The sequence below is a fragment of the Azolla caroliniana genome, unplaced genomic scaffold (genome assembly GCF_043228905.1).
Source record: "Azolla caroliniana isolate FFs.n. ecotype wild unplaced genomic scaffold, voAzoCaro1.0.p SCAF_10, whole genome shotgun sequence".
In the NCBI taxonomy this organism is placed as follows: Eukaryota; Viridiplantae; Streptophyta; class Polypodiopsida; order Salviniales; family Salviniaceae; genus Azolla; species Azolla caroliniana.
The window spans coordinates 2,889,313-2,913,258 of NW_028230445.1; the positions used below are offsets into that span (position 1 = coordinate 2,889,313).

General features: G+C 37.1%; 2 protein-coding genes across 2 annotated transcripts; both read left to right on the plus strand.

Annotated features, from left to right (window-relative positions):
- Window positions 1-7,243: 7,243 nt before the first annotated feature.
- Window positions 7,244-15,273, plus strand: LOC147858696 (SPX domain-containing membrane protein OsI_21475-like). The gene is made up of 8 exons (XM_087325899.1): window positions 7,244-7,423; window positions 8,470-8,908; window positions 11,446-11,544; window positions 11,747-12,198; window positions 12,890-13,427; window positions 13,990-14,180; window positions 14,424-14,557; window positions 14,696-15,273. Exons 1-8 carry the CDS (start codon window positions 7,287-7,289, stop codon window positions 14,932-14,934), a joined length of 2,229 nt encoding a protein of 742 aa, XP_087182025.1. The 5' UTR covers window positions 7,244-7,286; the 3' UTR covers window positions 14,935-15,273.
- Window positions 15,274-20,088: 4,815 nt separating this feature from the next.
- Window positions 20,089-23,741, plus strand: LOC147858697 (uncharacterized). Its single transcript, XM_087325897.1, has 6 exons — window positions 20,089-20,295; window positions 21,189-21,406; window positions 22,290-22,539; window positions 22,689-22,774; window positions 22,892-22,989; window positions 23,097-23,741. The coding sequence occupies exons 1-6, from the start codon at window positions 20,143-20,145 to the stop codon at window positions 23,462-23,464; spliced, it is 1,173 nt and encodes a 390-aa protein (XP_087182023.1). The 5' UTR covers window positions 20,089-20,142; the 3' UTR covers window positions 23,465-23,741.
- The last annotated feature ends 205 nt before the right edge of the window (window positions 23,742-23,946 follow it).

Sequence of the window (23,946 nt, forward strand, 5' to 3'; positions counted from 1 at the left end):
CAACACCTCCAAATCAAAAGATGTATGGTTTGTCGACTCGGGTGCATCCAACCACATAACGTCTCATGAGGATTGGTTCCGGGAGCTACGAAAGCCTAAAAGACCCGGCTATGTGGAAACTTTCAACATATCGGCAATGTCCCATTTGGGGAAGAAGGCAACCAAACCTACATTAAGAACATCTTGCATGTTTCGACAGTAACAAAGAATCTGGTCTCGGTTGGCTAGATAATAGAACAAGGCATGCAAGTTTGTTTCAATGATAGAGGATGCTTCATCTAAAAAGAAGGTCGACACATCGCTCGCGATCGAATGTTTATCCTCAATTCTCACGAGATGAAATTGGCAATGTTTGCCAAGGGCCATAGAGCCAACACCGACATAGAGTTGTGGCATAAAAGGATCGGTCATCTCAATCTTCAGAAGATCAAAGGAATGTAGTTGAAAGGAGTTGTCATCGGGTGGGTTCCCGACCTTTACCGAGAAGGAGATTGCAAGTGTATGAGAAGTTTCCCAATTTGGTGAACAACATTGACAACCATTCCCAAAGGAGAGGAACTTGAGCAAAGGGATCCTAGATGTGATACATTCAGATGTATGGGGACCAACCCAGACAACAACATTCAGTGGTTGCCGATATTATGTAATGTTCATCAACGACTTCTCCAAGCACACCTAGATTTACCCCATGTGACAGAAGAGTGAAATGTTCTCGCACTTCCTGAAATTCAAGAATGAAGTTGAAAAGGAAACTGGTCGTCATGTTTAGTGCCTTCGATCGAACGATGACAAAGAGTACTTCTCCGACACCTTCACAACATACCTTTGACAAGAAGGAATCCGGTGGGAGTTTACTTGTCGACACACACCTCAACGGAATGGAGTAGCCGAATGAAAGAACCAACACATACTCGAGGTGGCAAGGGCAATGATGAATGAGAAACATCTGCCAAAATCATATTGGGTTGAAGTAGCGAACACGACTGTCTATCTAATGAATTGTTGCACAACATCAAGAGTGCACGATATTACCCCCCACGAGAAGTTCTATGGAAAGAAGTCGGACTTATCCCACATTAGGATATTCGGCTCTATTGCATTTGTACATATTCCTGAGCAAAAGCGGCAAAAGCTTGATCCCAAGTCGAAGAAATGTATACTCGTAGGGTACTCACTCGAACAAAAAGGGTATAAGTGCTTCAACCCCTCTACCAGGAACGTACGAGTGAGTAGGGATGTTGTATTCGACGAGTCGGCATCCTGGTACACAATCGACTTGGCTCAATCTGACCCAATCGAAACTGATTTCGATGCAGATATGATGGAGGATGATCGAATAAGGTTCATATGAGAGGAAAGTCCAATCTCAACCAGGTTGCGTGGACCACAAGAGCCTCCAAGAGACCAAAGCACGTCGTGGCCAAGTCCGAAGACAGACAAAGGAAAGGCCAAAATGCCTGAGTATGAAGACTCAGATGGAAACAAATCAACTCACTCACTCGAAAGTGAGTATGGTGGATTGGATGTGCCTATCATGAGGACACTAGGAGCACCACCTCGCTCCACCTGAGAGAAGAACGTAGTCATCCATTTTGGCTACAATGACTACATGACATATCACTATGCATTCATGATGAAGGTAGCGACAGTCCGAGAACCGATGTCATGAAGGATTTCGGCCATAGGAACAAAGGGGAGCCGGATGCGCGTGAACATATGTGCACAAGGATGTGCACGAATGAGGCTTATGTATATATAAAGAACAAATGTAAATATCAAAGTATAATTAGTACTAGTCTATATGATTTAGATGGGTATGTTAATGTCCCACAGAAAGAGCGGAATAAAGTGTGGGAAGAGAGAAAATCATGGGGGGGGGGGGGGGGGGGGGAGAGATCCCTGACAAAAATGGTTGACTTGATGATTGTTGAAATGACCCCCCCTCCTTGAGCTATAAAAGGAGAGGACGGAGAGAGAGGGGAGGGGATTGATCGTTTTTGGGAGAATGAAGTGTTGCTTGTTTGAGCTCTATTTTTTTTGTTTTGTTCGGGGCATCGGGGGAAGGAAAATGAGGCCTCTGTTCGCGCAGGAAGCCTGTGTGCTCCCGACTAGAGGCTCATTGTTTCTGCGTGTGTGTTGAGCTCAAAGCGACCTTTGCCCCGGTGGCAAAGATGACTACCATTCGAACTGTGATTACGCTTGCAGCAGCCAAGGGGTGGCACCTCCATCAGATGGACGTCAAGAATGCCTTTCTACAAGGCGAATTATATGAGGTGTACATGGTAAAACCACCAAGCTTCAAGTTGAGCACACACCCACAAGCAGTATGTTGACTCAAAAAGCCTCTCTACAGCCTCAACCAAGCACCTAGAACCTGACACTCGAAGATAACCCAAAATCTTCACCAAATCGGCTTCAACATATCCAAATCCGACAACGCTCTGTTCATCCAGAGCGACTCCAGAGGACAAGTATTTATCATAATATATGTGGATGATTTGGTCATAGGAGGAGAGCATTTAGCAAACATTAGTCATATCAAAAAGCTTCTCTCTGGTCGATTTGAAATGATTCAAGACATGACAGAGCTTGACTACTTTTTAAGAATAGAAGTAATTCTGACAACATCATGTTCTCTCAATGACATTATATCCTCAATCTTCTTTACAAGTTTGGGATGACAAAGTGTAAGCTCGTCGTTACCCCTCTCGATCAAAACTTAAAGCTAGATGCCGAGTTTGGCACAGTAGAGTGTGAGCCGACATTCTATCGTTAGCTAGTCGGAAGTTTAATCTACCTCACCATTACCCTACTGGATCTCAGTTACCCAGTCAGCCTCCTTTGCCAGTTCATGTAGACTCCACGTGATATTCATCTCGACTATGTTAAGCGAGTACTAAGGTATGTGAGTGTAACCATGGATTATGACATCCTCTACAAATCGGCCACTCCGATTCGACTCAAAGGGTACACCGACGCCGATTGGGCCGGCTACAAAGTCGACAGACAAACAACATCAGGATTTGTCTTCTCCCTTGGTATCGGGCCCATCTCCTAGAGCAGCAAAAATCAGCCGACAATCGCACTATTGAGCATAGAAGCCGAATACAGGGGCGCAGATGTTGCCACATGTGAAGCCATATGGGTAAAAAGAATCCTAAAGGATCTGGGCGTTCCCGTCACGGATCCAATTCTCCTCTACTACGACAACATGAGCAATATTCACTTAGCTAGGAACCCAGTCTTCCATGCTCGGACCAAGCACATCGAGCTGCAATATCATTTCATCCGAGAGCGTGTCTTGGCTGGAGATGTCGACCTGCAACACATCAACACACACCTACAAACGGCCTGACATCTTCACGAATGCCATGGGAGTCTACAAGCTACCACAATTGAAGACGAACTTGGGTCTTTCTATTACCAACCAACGGAGCTTGATGGGCAATATGGATAAGGAGCTACCCGACACCACATCAAACGAAGTAGAACGAACACAGGAGTGAGGCGAAATCAGAGTTGACTCAAAGCCGACCCCAAGACTGGTCCGAACCAACCATCCAACAACCGGAAGTTGTGTTTGAAGGGGCGTGTTGAGAATCAAACACAACTTCCATTGTGTGGTAACACACGCTAGGATACTCAAGTGTGTGAACACCCCACCTCCTTGTAATATAACTAGTGGTCATAAAAGTTAATATCCTATGACACATATTCTTTAAGTAGTTAGGACTCCACCTCTTTCCCAAGAGACGGTGCTAGTGAGAGAACTTAGAGAAGAATGTGACTACATAAGCACCTTCTCCAAGTTCTCTTTGTAACCGGTTGCTTCTTTCTTGCTCTTATCAATATAATTTAATCTTGTTTTCTGTATTCCTTGTGTTCTCTGTCTATCTGTCTATCTCTCTCTCTCACACACACACACGTATCTCTTCCGTTGTTCAGAATCACTCTCGATTCTTTACAATAAGGAAGACCTAAAACCAATTTAACCATAGCATATTGCTTTGATGGAAGAGTTTGTTGAGATAAAGGCATATGCCCTTTTTCTTTTTAGATGTTCCACATATAAATGTCTTGTGTTGTGTGGGGGTATTGCATCCATCTCGTATGAGGTGTTCCACATACAAGAGCACTTGTATTCATCATGTATAAATAGGATGTAACTTTTCCATGCGAATAACAAGTATTGTGCTTATGCTTTATCGTGTATATATTGTGCACATTGCACCCGCTCTCGCAATTAAATCTCACATAACATACCTTCATGCTTTACCTTCGATTTGTTTAACTTTGACAAAGTCGATCCATATTATCCTTGTGAACATAACATTTGATTGCATACGTCAACAAAATGTTGGCTGTCACCTTGGTCATTGTACACCTATCATGTTCCCTCGTGGTTCAATACCTATCATGTTGCCAAAGCCTGGGCATTCAATTCCCAAAATTTCTCACATTGATAATGAGTTCTCATCTAGATTTTATAGCTTCCAGTAGCTTTCTTTTTGGATAAAAACTATAGACATCTCTCTTTTGAACAAGCACCATTACTTTTTCCAACAAGATTCATCTACTCCTACCCTTGCATCTCTTCTTAATGGATGCTTCACATTTATTATTGTACACTTCCACATTCTCACTTATGCATTATGATTCCATTTTCTCCCTCAAGTCATTTTGAGTAGCTTTCAAACCAACTTGACCCTTACATTTGACTTATCCTTTGATGATCTTCATCTTTTCCCTTTCTCGTCGGATGATCACTTTTAACCCTTATTTAGATCTTCTGTAAAACTAATTGGCCTTTTCCTATTTTTCTTTCTTTGCACACACGGGCATACACGACACATCACGGCAACGAGAAGAGAACATAACCAACGACAATAAAGCACATTAGGCACTCTTCTTGGACGAGAGAGCAAACTCAACAAACAAATAACACAAGGACAAATCAAGCAATTTATGTGTACGTTATTCGGTGGGCAGTTGTTACTTAATGCTGAAGAGGGGGTTTGAATTCATGTTCACCTATCAACTCACTAGCGGTACATACTGTCATTCATATGAGAATTGTTACAAAACCGTCGAGAATGAGCAAGCAAGGGAAGAAATGAATGAAGGTGCGGACTCAGTTAGTTAGTAAGGAAGTCATTGATTTGGGAACCTAATCAGGGCACAAATTGGACTACGAGAATGTCTACATGTCAATCATGTGGTCAGAGAGCAAGCTAGCTGAAGGTTTGACATAGGAATTAATTAAGGAAATCATCGATCAATCCCACATGCCAATATAACCCCACATGCCAGTGGGTCGACTAATCGAAAGATTCCAATTGGCCATTCAATGAAGAAAATGCCAGGTGCAATTTCGATACAAATTCTCGAAGGAAAAATCGTAAGCCCTGCGACGACAATTGGATTAGGGAGCAAGATAATTAAGGAAGAATATTCCTCAGTATATTCGTGAGATTGACACCTTAATATGCAACGAGTGGATTCCACGTTGTAAGAATTTTTTGAAATTTCTAAATTTAAAAAATAAAATAAAAGAATTAAGTCTTATAGAACAAAAATATAAAAAGATCAAAGAAAAAGGATTAAATAAGCAGAAAATATAGGAAATAAAAAAAAGAAAAAGAAATAGAGCCCCTAAAAATACAGATTTCTTCGAAAAAGAGAATACAAAAAGGAACTAATTAAAATAAAAAAATATATGAAATCAAATCATTAAATAAAAATTAATTAATTAATTAATTAATTAAATTAAGGAGAAAATCAGACTATAAGGGCTCTGAAAAATACTGATGATGGGAGAGCTCTTATAAATCATCTGTTTTTCCTTGGTATATCTGTACCTTCAGAAAGCTTAGATATAATTCCTCTCTCGTATATCTCTCCGACGACGTAATTCAACTCATTCCATCTTTACTTCCCTCAGCATTCACAGGTTTTTTTGGCTCTGAAACACGCCCCAACCATTCCTTTCAATTCAAAATCAATCAATCTTGTGAATCTGCCGCTCAATTGGGCTTTCCTGATTGTATTCATGCAAAATATATTGATTAAGTCGGTAAAAAACAAAATGTACATTAAGTTTCCATTCATTAAAGCATTGATTATGATAATTGATTACTCCTTGTTTCAAGAGAAATAATTTGGTGATTAATCAATCGTTGATTAGAGCGAATGCATGTGGAAGTTTTAATTCTAAGACTTATTTCTCAACTATGTATGGCTGCAAATTAGGTTGATTAGTGTCGAAAGTACACAATATTTAGGCTAAATAGAGGCAATCTCCTTATGACCCACATTCTTAGTTATGATCTGCAGAACTGAATCAGACAGGATTTATTGATTTACAGAAGGATTTAAATTTATGAACATTAATTGGCTGGTTTAAAACATGGAAGAAAATAATAATTATATAATTTTAAATGCAATAAAAAGTAAAGAAAAATGTATTAAATATTTATTTAAAATATAAGCAGAAACAAATCCGCATAAAATAATGCTTAAAACTGACTTCTTTTTTATAATTATTAAGGGAAAAAAGAGGTCTTTATTTAGCAAGCACTGCTTTTAGCATGACGATAGAATAATATATATTACTATCAATTACTTGTACAAATATTATTTAATTTAATTAACAGCGAAACAGGGTATTGAGCGGTGCATATATATACCATAAAATTTTAACATTTTGTTATTTCTGGGTCGACTTTTGATGACCTATATAATTAAAGAATGATTTGTTCTCTTAAAAAGAAAAAAGGGCAAATAGAACAAGAGATTTTTGTAAGTACTTTTTGATGTGTATCCTGAAGAATGATTTCAAGAATGTTACAGATTTAATAGCAGCAGCCCCCCGGTCAGTCTTTTCCTTTAAACATATATCTGAGTAGTCGCATATGTTCGTGATTTTTCAAGCTATTTTCAACCAGATGAATGAAGAGATGTTTCTTTTGAGTAGAATTAATCTCCCTTCATCATGTTAATCAGGAGATGGCCCTGATGTAGCATTCATCTAGCTTCATCAGATTAATCATGAAAGTATTCTTATGTTATATTCATCAAGCTCCATGTGATTAATCAGGAGGTGTCTCTTATGTAGCATCCATCTAGTTTCATCAGATTAATCAGGAGATGATTCTTATTAGATCATTGATAATGTGAATGAGAGAGAGTAAAGGTTCAAACTATGCACGCGTGTGTGTATGCTGATTAAATGTATCAATCTGACATTGAGTTGTTAGCGTAATAATAATGCTTCATCTTGTGAGAAAATGGTGTATGTTTTCAATAAACAATCTATTCCTTTTTCCACAGGTCTTACAGTTACAGGTTTCCTCCATCCCCTGTTCGTAGCTATGGTGGGATTCGGAAAAAAACTGAGAGAAGAACGGATTCCGGAATGGAAACAGTAAGTTTTAATACCTCCCATTACATATTAGATCAGTTTTTCTTTATTTCCCCACCTGTCCCTGTGTTTTTCTTTGTTATTTCCTTTGATGCCCCAGTTGCAAAGTCACCCACTGAAAAAGAGAAGAGGGGATGAATTGACCACCCTATGATGACCCAAATTATATATAGCACATGTAATCAATGGGAAGAAGAAGAAATGTCTCATAAAATATTTGCCCAAATTCAATAGCACTTATAACTGCTCTTGGAATCATGGCCTGTTAGAGTTACTAACTACATTCGGGGATCGATAAAGAGAAACTTAGGGAGTAGGGGGTTTTCCCAAACCAATATAAATTAGTTAGGCAACATACACATGCACCTACACATACATGTGGATGTGTATGCTGTGTATTAGTAATGCTGAATTACTTATCCATATATATTCAATACATACATATATACATTGTCTGTATGTATGTATATATTTATAATGTCTGCAATGGGTAGAACAATATTAGTCAGTAATGTAATATACTTTACCATGCAAATGTACTCCCTTAAATACAATGTCATCATCACACATATAAGGTAAGATATGGTATTGTGTTGTATTACCAAATGTACTAAAGATTGTGTGTGTGTGTATATATATATATATATATGAAATTATTTCATTACTCAATAAATTTTCAAAAACAGTGTTAGCTAATCCATTATGCTTCAATTGACATTGATTTTCAAGGGCATAACAATATCAATAATTCTAGTGAATCATGCTTTCTCACATGCTAATTTTCCTAATATTGTTGTGTAGCTGATAGGGTATGTTGTGTATCTGTAGCAACATTATTATTTACAAGCTTATGATATATATGAATCATTATTTTCCCCAATGTATAATTTGTTTTGATATGATGCTAATCTAAAATTATTGCACTATATCGTGAATATCTAGTGAAGCTGTAATAAATCCATAAATTATATTGAGGTAGAGTATAGCTTTTAGTATTTCATCCCGACCGTCATGTGCTACATAGTCCATGTTTGATGCATATGAACCAGGTACTACATAAACTACAAGCTGATGAAAGGTAAACTAAAGACATATATGGAGAAGTTACAAGAAGGGGCCGATGAATCTGAAAAGGAAGCGTTGAGGAAGCAATTCACAAGGATGTTGGATTGCCAAATCGAGAAGATCGTATTGTTCTTAATCGAGCAACAGGGCCACTTGGCGGCTCGTTTATCTGCCCTGGGTGTAGAACGGGAGCTCGCAAAAGACAGTGGGGACGATGCACGCATCGCGGCATGTGTGGATGCGTATCGGTCAGTGGGCATGCAACTCCTGGACCTCTTGCATTATGTGGAGATCAATGCAATTGGGATACGGAAGATCCTGAAGAAGTTCGATAAGAGGGCATCACATCGTCTCACGGACTACTATGTGGCAAGCCGGTCGAACCATCCTTACTCGCAACTGCAGCAAGTTTTCAGGCACGTGGTCAGTTGCCATACCCATGTGATCAATTCCCTTTTATTATTACCTTTAGCTTGCTACATTATTTTGTGTTTTATTGAATCAAATGTTTTGAAGTTCTTTTATAAGTCTGGTTCCTAGGTTATATTATGTGATAATTATCAAGTAATCGATTCATCTAGAGACTTGTTTCTGAGGCTACATGTCGTCAGTTGGATGTTATATACCTACTTGTTTAGAATTACAGCCCATCCTATTTTGTTGATTCATTTCATAGTCATTTATACCTACTTGTTTCTGAGTACTTGTTCTGGAGATCTAGGATTTTAGTTTTGCAAGTAATAATGATTCAAGGAAACTAGTAATATCTAGTTTTGTTGAACACTTTCACAAAAAATCAGAAGGGGCTTTAGTCTGTCCTTTGATAGGGATCAGTGGTTATAGTGTAGTTATGTGTGTACCTTGGTAAGCCTAGCACTGCAATATGACCAAAATGAAATAGTGGGATTGAGCTGGTCTGACATAAATTGTCGTATGTGGAAACTTCATGATGTTATGCCGACAGTGGTTTTATAGCTTTTGTCTAAGTGGCAGGCTGAACACAATGCCTTTCTTGCCATTATATGCTGGAGATTCATTAATCCAATTTTAAGGTGCCACAAAGTGCTTTCGTAGCTTTCACAGCTAAGTGGCAGACTGGAACACAACATGTTCTTTGCTATTATGTGCCAGAAAAGTATTTGTTAGAACAGTTTTAATCACCTGAGTCTATATCTGGTTAATGGGTGAAATGCAGTCATCGTTAATCTAGTTTAATTTCTCAAGTCAATTGCAATTTACTGCGAGGAAATCAAATCTAGCTTACATCCCCCCAAAACTAGTCAAGTTATTGATTTTAGTCTAGTCAATTAGTGTAGCTATATTTATGTTAGAAGTCAGCGTGGTCAATCTGGTTTAATCCCCTCACCTAGTCTAGCTATATATACGCTAGTAGTTGATGTGGTCAATCTGGTTTAATCCCCTCATCAAGTCTAGCTATATTTATTCTAGAAAACTTGGTCAATCTAGAGAGCCAAATTTGGTACTATTCTAGAAGAGTAGTCAAATATCACAAAGTCTTTCTACTGTATTAGTAAAGTAGTTGAATCCAGCAAACTGATCAATGGGTAAGTCCTTGCTATTTTGCTAGAAAAAAACAAAATCTAGTTAAATGACATTATTTCTATGTGAACATTCTCATGTTTCCATGGGGATTTGTTGAATATGTTATATTTCTATTTTGCTAGAAAAAAGCAAAATCTAGTTCTGTGAAACCTAGTCTTTTCTCTGGATTGAGAAGTTAAATGACATTATTTCTATGTGAACACTCTCATGTTTCCGTGGGGAATTGAGAAGTTATTTGACATTATTTCTATGTGAACATTCTTGTGTTTTCATGGGGGATTTTTGAATACGTTATATTCTATGTTTGGTTCTACTACTAGTACAGAAGTTCCTCCTTCCCTGTAGAGCTTAACTGATCGTGGATAAATCCTCTTCTTAGATTTACAAGTAATATTACCCAGTGCAACCAGAGTATAACCCTCTTTGGACATACTCTGTCAGTCCTTCGCTTGGAACACAAAAATATTCAGGGTTGAGGATTCTTTTACCACTACTATTTCCCATCTTTTCAATTCAGATCTCTCTTCTTGTTTTAATACTGATAATACTAGAGGTTATTGGGCTCGTTCTTCGGTAATGTTATTTGGGTTCAAACTATGCAGTTTGTTGTGATTCAACGTGCTGAACATTCCTAATCATAAGTAGAACTTGTTTTGGATTTTACTAAACCTTTGTTTATTACCATGAGTCTTAATGAGGATGAGTAGCTCACTTGTACACATCCAAGCAGTATGCCCATGTTGCCTACATGTGTTATACACCCACTTGTCATCATCCTGGAAATTGACGATTCCGTCAAACAGAATCATACATATTTTTGAAATATTTCTGGTAAAGGTACCACCTGCATGAAAGTTCTTAATACTAGTTCAGTTCCTGGTTCCTTGAGGAATTGACCTGCAATGGTGCCTGCAGCTTTTCCATGGTCTATTAAATTGTGATGGGTGAGACTCCAACTGTAACACAACGGTCGAATTTTGGATATTAAATTGATTTTGAATGTTGAAGGAGATATGTATCAGTGCATTGATACTATGAAGTGACTGCCAAGCCCATCACCAATATTTTGATTATGTGAGGCAATATACCTCACACCTGATTAGATATTATCTGTTGGGACACATCCAATCAGTTCTTTTATGTGATGCCTTCAGATAGATCTATCCTCAGTGAATAAAAACAATGTTTCTACCAATTTAGTGATCTTTCTCATGGACAATGATAATGTGTCAAACCACTTCAACAAGGCGATAGTGTCAAATATTAACAATAATGCTATGATCAGAGTCGTCGTGGGAATACACTGCCTCCAGACACTTATTCTTCTGATCAATATTTTACTTTGTTGTATGTATCTTATGATTGATTGATTTATAAGTAACTTGAAATATATACAGGGGATAGGAGCCATGGTCGGTGCGCTTACACGTAGCCTAGCAGAACTGAGAAATCAAACAAGGTCACTTTATGATGAACCTGGATCAAGCTTCCTTGAGGTTAGGTTCTCTTTTCAGCCTAATAGGGTAGATTATAAATGCATATGTATACAATCTAGGTACATGCATACATATGCATATATACGCACATTCATCCACACTTACATATGTTACACACACACAGACACCCAATGCATACATATACACACAAGTTTGTTCGTTCACTTACCTGACGTTTGTTTATAATTTTTTATGTCATCAGGATCCAGTCATTTCCTCTATAAAAGTGGCCCAAGAGAGGCTAACTGACTCAACCAATTTTCTCAAATTCGTAGCAAAACAACTGCTAGATAAGGAGGAAGAGCGACCGCGGGACGAGGATGACTTTGTGACCAAACAGTATCACTTCATGTCTCTACTGCTTAACCTCGGAAACACATTCCTTTATATGGTGAACACATATATAGTTGTGCCCACGGCCGACAAATATTCAGAAAGCCTCGGAGCTGCCTCTACATTATGTGGTGTTATTATAGGCTCCATGGCTGTGGCACAGCTTGTGTCTTCAGTTTACTTCAGTGCTTGGTCGAACACGTCTTATAACCACCCGCTTATTTTTAGTAGTATTGTCTTGCTCGTGGGGAATTTGATGTATGCTGTTGCTTACGACCTCAAATCTCTTCCGCTTCTTCTTTTGGGACGAATTTTTTGTGGGTAAGTTCCAACTTCAAAATCACTTAAGGTGTTTGCTAAATATAGATATAAATCTACTTTATAAAAGGTGTTTTAACCATAAGTTTCCCTATGCATAGCAACCTAGGATATACATGAGAAACCTGGATTATACAGTATTAGCAATTTTCATTTATTACCTTAACAGTAGGGAGAGTGTTTACTGGTTGGTTACATGCGTGTAAAAGGTCAAAAAATCCTTAATAATCATCAAAATAGTAGCTTTCAAAGAAATATAACCTGATAAATTTATGAAAAGAAGTAGGTAAGAGAGAATGTTTTAATTGGTTTCAAAGAAGTTAATATTCAAGTTATCTGTGACGATGTTTTAGTATATTTTCACTGAAGTGTGGCTCTAAAACTTCTTCTGAATTATTAAAACATGAAAACAAGTTTAGGACAATGTTGGTAGTTGTATCTTTATGGCTGATCGAGTTAATAGTGGTTCTATGTGGACTTCTAGTAAACTGCCTTGTTTGTGCAAATAAATTATGGCAAATGTTTAAAATTATCTTGAAAAAGCCAAGATACATGAGACCATGTACAAATATGTATTCAAGTAAAATGTGCCTATACTTGCTGATGATTTGAAACTGGCCTGTTTGAATTAGAGCGTCTCGGGATTATAAGAGGATGATTTAAAACTGCTCTGTTTTGCATTTATCATCACCAGGTTAGGGTCAGCAAGAGCAGTTAACCGACGATATATAAGCGATTGGGTTCCGATGAAGACACGCCTAAAAGCATCGGCAGGGTTTGTCAGCGCCAGTGCACTAGGTATGGCAGTGGGCCCTGCACTAGCGGCAGTATTTGAAGTAGAGACAACATTCCTGGGTTTCACCTTTAATGCAAATACACTTCCTGGATGGGTTATGGCGGGGGCGTGGCTCATATATATCGTATGGCTTCTCATATGTTTCAAAGAACCCCTTCGAATGCCGAGCAATATTGGTACATCGTCACACGTGAAGCCGAAATTGAAGCCAGCCACTATCACAACACTTGATAATGCTAATGGTCATGCCGATGTACTACTAGATAAAGGGGTTCTTATTACTCAACCACTTTTAGACCCTGTTATGAGAAGTTTTGGGCAAGATATTGGTGATTGTGAAGATGTGGGTGCCGAGAGCACTGATGAGAAGGATGAATCCAATAAGCCTGCTACTTCGATCTCTGAAGCGTACAGTCTTCTGACAACACCAGTGAAGGTAAAAAAAAAAAACATTCTGTGAAAATTTTCACATTGATGAAACTAAAAACTAAAGTTTTTATGAAATTTTCCACTCAAAAGAATTGTCATGATGAAGCATATGCTTGACTTAGTTCCAGCTCATTATTCGATTAAAAACCATACAGCAAACCATACGGTCTTTCTAACAATGTGTGCAAAGATAAAAATATAAAATATAGAAATGTTTTGATTCTTTGACTAACCATGTATGTAATCATCTTAAGCTCTAAAGACATATTTGATGGAACGTAAACATAATCTTCCATATGGGATTAAAATTGGTTCAAAGAACATATAGTTTTGTAACTGTATTAGTGAAGGTAACAAAAATCATATAGGAAAATTTTCCATTATTGCATTAAAAACTATGTAATGAATCGTATCATATTCTAACAGGACATGGCCTTTAAAGGTTATGAAGGGAATTTTCTTTCTTGGATTAGAACCTACGTAATGAAGGATATAATCTTTCATTATCTGATTACAACCATTGTACTATCATCAGTATATACCTCACAATCTTTGTTATACCTTTGCAGGTCCAGCTCTTTATCTATTTCATGCTAAAATATGCCATGGAAATCGTCTTGTCCGAATCGAGTGTGGTCACATCATATTATTTTGATTGGACGACACGAACTGTAGCAGGATTCCTCGGGCTTCTTGGATTGACCGTGTTGCCCGTTAACTATCTCGTTGGTAGTTATATCAGCAACATATTTGAGGACAGGTAAATCTAACAAAAACATTATATGTTTCTCAACTCAAAAGCTTATTATGTACATATATACATATATATATATACATGCATACATACATACATACATACATACATGAAAAGATGAAACTAGTCATAAGTTGGCTTGACGGTATATCTAATCTAGTACTTTTTGAATGTGAATCCATTTTCTTTAAGCTAGAACTTACTTTCTACATCATTTTGCATGTTTTAATGCTATGTTTCCTATTGTAGGCAAATTCTTTTTGCATCAGAATTTATCACATGCTTGGGGTTAGCAATCTCGTTTGCTGGACCCGTGCCATATTCGATAATACAATACGTTATTGGATCATTGATTACCTTTGTGGCAGCAGAAGTTCTAGAAGGCAAGTACTTTGTATGGAATATATAACGAAACATGTGTCCGACATTTCATCATCTCTTCATGTGTTTAGTACCAATGTAATATTTTTTGTCATGTCATCAAGCTCATGATATAATTTGGTGTTTTCTTTATTAAATAGGGGTGAACTTATCGCTACTATCAAAGGTCATGTCATCTCGGCTTTCTCGAGGCACATACAATAATGGGTTACTTTCCACTGAAGCGGGAACACTTGCTCGAGTGGTTGCAGATGCTACTATCACTCTAGCTGGCTACCTAGGAACACGCTATCTTCTAAATGTGACCCTCGCTCCCACATTGCTCATCGGAGTGGTGGCACTAATATTTACTTCATACTCTTACAACTCTCTTTTCTAAATGTGGAAAAGCCCCAAGTGAGATGGGCATAGTCTTTTGGGTTTCCAATACATATATATTAACATTTAATGTCCCACAAAATGATTTGGTATCTCGAGAGAGAAGGGGAGCCATGGGAGCTTATAGCATTATTATTGATAACTTTGAGGATTACAACCGATAAATGGGCTAAAATAGGAATGCACACACTCTACCTAAAAGCGAGAAGAGTCCTTAAAACCCTTCATACTCATGGAAAACAACTTCCCAACATATATTGTACTAAGAGAGGGAAGAGAAATTGAGATCCATGTAAAGTTTGGGGTAACATAAAGTAAATACAATATTTGTTATTTTTTATTATTATTCGTCTCATTTTACAAGTAAAATAAGTATACGTTATTATGGTATGTTAGGATGACCATTTCTTTGTTTGTTATTGGGAGTCATACAACATGCAACAAGTGTTTATTGACACAACTCCTAATGTATTGCTAAGGTATACGGTTTCTTTTTTCTTTTTATGACCAATGGTTTGCCATATACATGGTATATTCTCTTTTTATGGTGACCAACATTACTCGATTAATGTTGTCGTAGGGTCATTTCCTCTTGGACCATATTACTTGCCAATGAATAATGTGCATTGTGGATATCTCACAACAGGTTGACCCTCCCTAGGTGATTGTTCTCTCACAATTTGAGGTCCAAAGACCTTGTTATGTGAATACATAAAGTGAACATTTATGCCTATTTTTTTACGGGACATTCGAGGGGATTGAACCCACAATTTTATGGCCATGGTGATCAAGTTCCCAACATTGGGATATTGTGTGATGATCTTTATGCCTCTCCTCTTCTACTCTTTGTTCTTGCATGGCAAACTATTTTTTAATTGCACGTCTACTTAGAAAAATATATCATATAATATAGAATCACGACGCATTACTCATCAAATGAATCTTTGCTAATTTATTGTCCTCAACTTTATGATTATTTTCTAAGCATGAATGTGTTATACAATATTTAGCCTACTACTTGCAAACTTTATGGATATCTATGCATTGTTGTTTATGACCTTGTTTACCATTTAGTGGGTTGTCATGTTATAACAATTAATGTAGACAAATGATTAGTCACCTATAACTATAAAGGGGTTGAGTATCAAATTACAAGGCCATTATTAGTATTAAGGTATATAGTAGTTGGTACTTGACATAGTCGATAGGCTATAATATCTGTAAACAAGAATGACACTCACACGATCAAACAATCATCTATCTTGTCCTAGCATCCAAATAAAACAAAGAGTTGGGAATAAAGGGTTATAACAAAGAGTTGGGAATAAAACAATCATGCCTTTTATTAGTGAACGAGCATGAACACACCCTTCGCATACATTAACCTTCATATATATGTGTCTATCTAAAAACCTAAAGCGAAGACAATTGTCTCTCTATGTGTGTGCTCTCAAACGGTGCCCGGATTTGCTCTCAACTCCCTTCACAAATTGAAACCAAGGGGACCAACTCATGAATCAATAGTTGATATTGTGTTTGTTTGTCTCTGTTTTTCTATCTGTCTTTCTCTAGACGACACTTCAAAGATTAGTTAACCAAAGTAATCTTTGAATTAGAGTTAGCCTCAATGGACCCGTCTTCAAAGTAGAGTTGTGCTCCTCGTGTGTTTCCATTAGTAAAGCAATGATCCTAATCTATCAATGTAATCCCCCTTCCCCCTTAAGAGTCAACATGTGTCACTCTTAATAGACTCTATCTTTGCCTTCATTTGTGTTGATTCTACTTTTGTTCATGTCACTAGCATTTTTGCATTAACTACACTTTCTCAATGTATGTCAATAAGGACTTCATTTTGTAGTGAACTCTAGCCTATGTGAGTATCAACCACCTCTTGTTGGTTGTTCATAGTTGACAGGTAACCACCACCGATGCTACATATGTAAGTACAACATGTGTTGCCCCACTTATGGTTGTTTGACAACAAACCTCTAAAGAGGAGGGGGAGGAGATAAACACACGATCTTTCACCTTAGCTTCATTTGTCTAGGATCTTCACTCTTTTGTGCTCCTCGACTAACAACACAAGAACATCTCTTGCTCCTCTACTTAATGTTGCGACCTCTAGAACGTTGGGGGTAGGTGATAAACACTCTCTTTTTCACCTTAATTTCATTTATTACCATCTGTTAAATCGCACAATTAATTCCTCTGTGTGGATGTTGAGAGTAACGAAGTAGGACATTACTTAACAAACTTTCATGCAAAATATTTTCACGTATTTCATGACACAAAGCACAATGAGAAGACAATAGAACATTGCAATTGACATGATGAGAAGGTGACATATTAATAGATTCCCAATCATATGACTTGTTATATATTATAATCATATAGGCCATTCTCCTTGTTTAGATTGTTTTAAGAGCAATTACCATAAGTCAACTAATTGTAGGTATTTGGCAGTTTCTAGCCAATGATTAATCAAGCAAATATATGTTCTAAATTAAACTCAAAATTTAACCACATATATAACATTCAAGTGTCATTATTATCAAGGAAAAGGGCATCCAACTTTTGGTTACATTTGCTGAAGCCCGTCATACTATACAAAATTTCTAGTTTTTAATGAATCGCCTTGGTTAAACTTACATTGAAGAAGGAATTTTGTAAGTTGTCATTGTGTTGATTATAATAACATAAACCTTTCCACAACAAATCAAGGAATTACGATTGAAGACAAGCATAATTGGATCATATCATTTTATTAATGTGGTACTGACATGCCATCACAAGGCACAAAACATAGTCATTTGTGAAGAAAAGAATATGCAGATGGATGTGTCACAATCAACTTTAGGTGAATTTCACCATGGGAAAGAGACCCCTTGGCTCTTTATGTTTGAAACCCAAATTCAATGCTATAATTTTAATTTACTTGGCCAAATCGATCTAGAAAGGAGTATGGGGGTTGTGACAAAGAGGAGGGAACTTTATTGCCTCTTTCCTAGTCGATCCATCTATAGCAAGGGATGTTATAACATCGACAACAAAAGCACAAAAATGAGATGTATAATAGGACAACATTGAAACCAAGGGGGTTAGGGGACTTAAGTCATGTACTCCCAGCAGATCTGGCTAAGCTTGTTTACACCTCGGCAACAAAAAGGTGCAAGCCGGGAGTTGTTATATTAAAGCATGAAGGAGGGGAGAGGGATTTTTCGTCGTGGTACAAACAAAACCTTGTGGGATCGAAACTCGGCCCCTGCTCAGAACCGAACGAAGACGAGAGAGGGAGGAAGAGAGAGGCTCTCAAGGGCATATAATAGGAGAACAAATGTAGGTATAAATCCGACCAACCAACCAACTAACTAACCAACCAAATGACACCACATCATGTGAAGGAGGCTCCTAGAAGCCCCCCCCCCCCCCCCCCAAAACAAAACTTTGAATTGTTAGGAAGTGAGAATTAGAGTGGGTGTGGGTGTGGAAGTGTCCAAAATCTGGTCTTCTCCCAAAGGATTATGACATGATTGATGCTTATAAGTTATCCATAACCAAAGAACAAACAATCAAAAAACATGAGGTTTGGCAAGGAAGAAGATAATGATGATTGATGAATGACTTCTAATTGCTACCATAATTTATGATTTACCATATTAACTACTCATCTCATTCTTTATACTATTTATGAGTCACCATCACCATTACCATTGAAGCAGATGCTTTCAACCATTCATCCCCAATTCTTGTTGCTATTTATGAATCACCATTACCATTGTTCAGATGCTTTAAACCATTATTCCCAATTCTTGTTGCTATTTATGAATCACCATCACCATTACCATTGATCAGATGCTTTCAACCATTCATCCCCAATTCTTGCTGCTTTTTATGAATCACCATTACCATTGTTCAGATGCTTTAAACCATTATTCCCAATTCTTGTTGCCATTTATGAATCATCATCACCATTACCATTGAAGCAGATGCTTTCAACCATTCATCCCCAATTCTTGCTGCTATTTATGAATCATCATTACCATTTATCAGATGCTTTAAATCAGTATTCCCAATTCTTGTTGCCATTTATGAATCATCATCACCATTACCATTGAAGCAGATGCTTTCAACCATTCATCCCCAATTCTTGCTGCTTTTTATGAATCGCCATTAGCATTTATCAGATGCTTTAAACCATTATTCCCAATTCTTGTTGCCATTTATCAATCACCATCACCATTACCATTGAAGCAGATGCTTTCAACCATTCATCCCCAATTCTTGCTGCTATTTATGAATCACCATTACCATTTATCAGATGCTTTAAACCATTATTCCCAATTCTTGTTGCCATTTATCAATCATCATCACCATTACTGCGGCATTCCTTCTTAAGTATTTCAATCATTTTGGGCGATATACATACATTCTTCTTCTCCAATAATCCTCTTCTTCTTAAACAGGTTTTATGATATTTCGGGGAAACCAAAGCTCCATTAATCCTCCCAAGGTTAAAATTTCAATAGGTCCATTTCCCATTCCTCTTACCTAAAACCTAATAGAATTTTGGGGGATTTTTCATTCCTTAATTGGTCATTTGATCTTTTTTAGCCACTTTCCATTCCTCACGACGTTATTAATCATTTTGGGCGATTTGCCGTTCATCAACAGAGACTATAGATATGGTTTTATTCTAGGTCCTATGCCTACGGCTAATTAATTGTATGAAAAAGTAGAAGACCTTTGTGATGCGAATATTTATTTATATGTACATTTTCTGTTTATGTGCTTTTTAAGCAATCCCTCATTATTCTCCCTACTTCCTTCCCATCGTTTTTGAACAGTTAAAGAAAAAAGAAGAAGGAAAAAGCTTCACTGTACATTTTTTGGTCGACTTTTATCGCAAGAGCTTTTCATGGGGGGAAAAAGAAGCCTATTTTTCTTCTTAAGCCAATTGTAACTAAGTTATATTACTTATATATATATGATATTATTATGAGCGAAAGGCTATATATATATGTATATGTCTCCAACCCAAGTTTAGCCACAAAAATTCGATTCACAGCCATTTTTCCCTAGAGAAAAAGAATTATATAAGAACAGAAAATAATTCAATTATATATCTGTAAGTGTTATTGTCATGGCTCAATGCTCTGTGTGGGCATCCACAAGGAGGAAACATAGTATTCCTATACATGGCTCTAAAGATATGAAACCAATTCATGATGAGAAGGATGTGGTAACAATACAAAGCTCCTCAGATTCTCATGATCATGACTCTGCTGCTCTTCTTAGAAGGTCTAATCTAGATTGCTTCTTGGATCACATCACTCCATCAGTTACAGTTTCATGTCCACCCAAGGTATTTTTAATTTACTATGTATATTGATTTTGAAAGATATATTTGAACTAATATTGTAGGTGATTAAATCTCTTACCTGGTTTTGTATTGAAAGCAAATCCAAATACATATTGTTTGGAGGTTAGTTCTATTTTATGTATACAAATCTGAGCGAAAATCTAAATGTTTTTTGGTGAGCAAAGTCTATATCTTGTTAATAGGACCTTGGTGTATATGATACCATTTTCAGAGACAGAATCCAACTGTTTGTAAATGAAAGTTGGTGTGTCTCTAGGCAAATCTTTATTATCCTGCTGAGCAAACCGTAGCATGTAATTATTAGGAAAATCTATATGCTGCTATTCAGGCTTAATATACATTGTTAGCCTATTCTATATGTTGTTTTATGCAAATCTATACATGTTATTGTTGAGCAGATACATGTCATATTGTTCAGACAAAATATTACATTTCTTGTTGAGCAAATATATACATTGTTGAGACAAAGTCAACATGACATGTTGTCGAGCAAATATGTATATGGTTGAGACAAAATAGAAACGTGTTATTGAGCAAATACACATGACATAGTTGAGGCAAAGTCGATACATGTTGGTAAGTAAATGTGTATATTGTTGAGCAAATTTCATATTTTGATTTGTTGCTTTCTCTGTGACTCGATCATTCTATCGTTCATTATGATGATAATATGATCTCTATGTTTCTTGTATGTGTCTTTACTTAGGCATGGATGTTTTGTGTTTTCAAAAGAGGAAATCAATTTGTGTATTTTATGATGATAATATGGTGTCTATGTTTCTTGTATGTGTCTTTACTAGGCATGGATCTTTTGTGTAACATTCAAAGGAAGAAAGCAATTTGTGCATTTTGTTGTTTCTGATGATGATCCACAGGTTATGGTTGAGGATAGTCTATGGAGGCAACAACAATATAATGAGCAGAGCATATGTGCATTCACATTGGATGAGTTGTGGAGGTGTTATGATGAGTGGAGTGTGTATGGAGCAGGGGTTCCACTTGCATTGCCATGTGGTAGTGAGACAATAATGCAATACTATGTGCCCTATCTCTCTGCCATGCAGATCTACCTCCACCCTGGCTTCAACAAAAGGTATCTAAACAAGAAGATTTAGAGGAATGCATTTCTTATATTGGGGCATCTAGTTGCAAAAAGGAAAGGTTTATTACATATATATGCATGTCTATGTGTGTGTTTATATGTATGTTAAATGATAGTTGCTAAACGGAAAGCTTTACCATGTGCATGTATGTGCATGTATGTGTATGTTGTAATATATCTCTAAGGACTTATGGAATTGAGTTGCAAAATGAAAGTATGTGTATGTATGTGTGCAATGTATATGTAAGGACTTGTGGAATTTGGTTTCTGAATGAAAGCATGTGTATGCATAAGAGTTACTAATGAAATCTAGTTGCAAGGGAAAAGATATATGGGTTACTTATGAATATATTTGCAACAAAGGATGTAAAGGAAAGATATACATACATACATCCTTTTGTTGAAATGCCGTTGAAGATATATATCAAAGATAATCACTGGTTCAAATCGAGTTGCAAGGAACATTGAACTATCGTTTGAGGTATATCTCAGAGATCATCTCTAACCCAATTCGAGTTGCTTTTATGGCCATGCATAATAATGGCATGAAAATGTGAATGCCTTAGGAGGGTTTTGTAGGTTAAATACCATCAAGTGCATATTTTGATCAATATTCTCTTGTTGAGACTATATAAATCTCAAATGAAACTAACTTTTTGTGGGTTTATGTCGTAGTTCCTTACTTAACTAGGATTGGTGTTACGAAACAAATAATCGGGATCCTCTTTTATCCCCAATTTGGTTGTGCATCATTCTCAACTTTTGAGGAGAAAAAATTTATAATCACTTTTCTTTGGAAAACTTTTTGCGTTTTTCCCTTCCTTATCCAAAGGCATAATTTTATATTGACTCTATTTTATCACGGTTTTATCAGACGGTATGGTGACGAGAGCGATTGGAGTGATATGAGTGACACGAGGAGTGTAAGTGATTTTGGGAGCGATAATGAGAATGAGAAAATGTTGAGGTTTCATATGAAGTGTGATCAATGGGATAGCCTAAGCTCTTTCTCCTCAGATAGGCTTAGCTCTATCTCAAGTGAACTAGGAGACCGACACGGAGACCTTATTTTTGAGTATTTCGAGCAATGTTCACCATATGGTCGAACACCCCTAGCAGGAAAGGTGTGTGCATATGGTCGAACATACGGAATCTCGTGATATAAGTAAAAAGACATATTTATTATACATAAGATCCAATCACATTTATTTATTCACATTTGGTTTATGTAATGTGCCAAGCTTTGTGATAATAATGGTATGTCCATATTCAGATCAGGGAGCTTGCTATTGATTTTCCTCAACTTTATACACTAAGAAGTAATGAATTGTCTCCGGCGAGTTGGGTGTCGGTTGCTTGGTAAGGTTTTTGATGATATGAAAATGAACAAATACTCTTGATTTCAGGCTTTGTTCCTTGGAAAAATGTTGATCTGAATTTCTTCAGTGGTTCGTTACCTTTCCAACGATCTGTCAGGTATCCGATTTACCGAATACCTACTGGCCCTACAATGAGCCACTTATCGACGTGCTTCCTCACGTTCCACACTCTTTGGATCCCTCCATTGTCACAAGGTTTTGTTTTACCAAATGAATTGAAAATATGTGTTTATCCCATGGAAGTGGCATAATTCTTTTCCATTGCAAACATGTTGAGTTCAACCTCTTTTTGTTGTTCATAGATCCACAAATTGATTGCGGAACGAGGAAGAATAATTTGTTAGCTGGTTTTGAAAACAATTTCACCACGTGTTCAATCAAGTCAGACCCAAGCATTGTAAAGCTTGAGCAAGAACAATGGCTCCATGATCATGCTTCATGGAGGATCAAATCAGGAAAGGTTGTGGAGCTACCTCCATTTGGGTTGGTTTCTTATAAGCTTGGGGGTCCATTTTGGGCACTAGCTCGAGCAACTGACAAGCGACGAATAACATCGCTAGCAAACTGTGCAGATTCATGGCTAAGGCAACTCAAAGTCCAACATCCCGACTTCGATTTCTTTGCTTCGCGAGACAAAGGATTTAATCTAACGGATAAATATATTACGTAGCCTTGAGATGGGTCGGTCTTGTAGGTGAGGAAGGATTGGATGCGGCAATAAGTAAAAGCAAATGACAAAAACAACTAACCAATTTTTGGGGAACATGGAACGAAAGCTCCAAAGAAACTAGGGGTCTTAACATGTCCTATACAAAGAAGTACAATAACGTGTTTTTTTGCGAAGGTTTCTATCATTGGGATGAAAAAGACCAATGTATGTCTATTGTAAAATTCTCCTGCATTTCAAGCGTGTAACTCGAAGGTTTATAAAAATTGTACCTATGTCATCCCAATGTATGTCTATTGTAAAATTCTGTCGCATTTCACTCAAGGTTTATAAAAATTGTAATTGTGTATTATTATCTTTTTCGTACTTTTTATACCTATTGTCTCTTCTCTTTATGTGAAGAGAATGGAACATAATTCTAAAGGGAGCAAAAAAGTTTCATAGTAACACCATGTGCACAACCATGAGATATTATCGAATGGAAA

Bases quoted from the DNA above. Each gene is read 5' to 3' on its own strand.
- LOC147858696 (XM_087325899.1), top strand. From the start codon at position 7,287: ATGGTGTATGTTTTCAATAAACAATCTATTCCTTTTTCCACAGGTCTT. The intron at 11,545-11,746 runs GTTAGGTTCTCT...TTATGTCATCAG, and splicing joins CTGGATCAAGCTTCCTTGAG to GATCCAGTCATTTCCTCTAT. The intron at 13,428-13,989 runs GTAAAAAAAAAA...ATACCTTTGCAG, and splicing joins TTCTGACAACACCAGTGAAG to GTCCAGCTCTTTATCTATTT.
- LOC147858697 (XM_087325897.1), top strand. From the start codon at position 20,143: ATGAAACCAATTCATGATGAGAAGGATGTGGTAACAATACAAAGCTCC. The intron at 21,407-22,289 runs GTATCTAAACAA...CGGTTTTATCAG, and splicing joins CACCCTGGCTTCAACAAAAG to ACGGTATGGTGACGAGAGCG. The intron at 22,775-22,891 runs GTAAGGTTTTTG...ACGATCTGTCAG, and splicing joins AGTTGGGTGTCGGTTGCTTG to GTATCCGATTTACCGAATAC.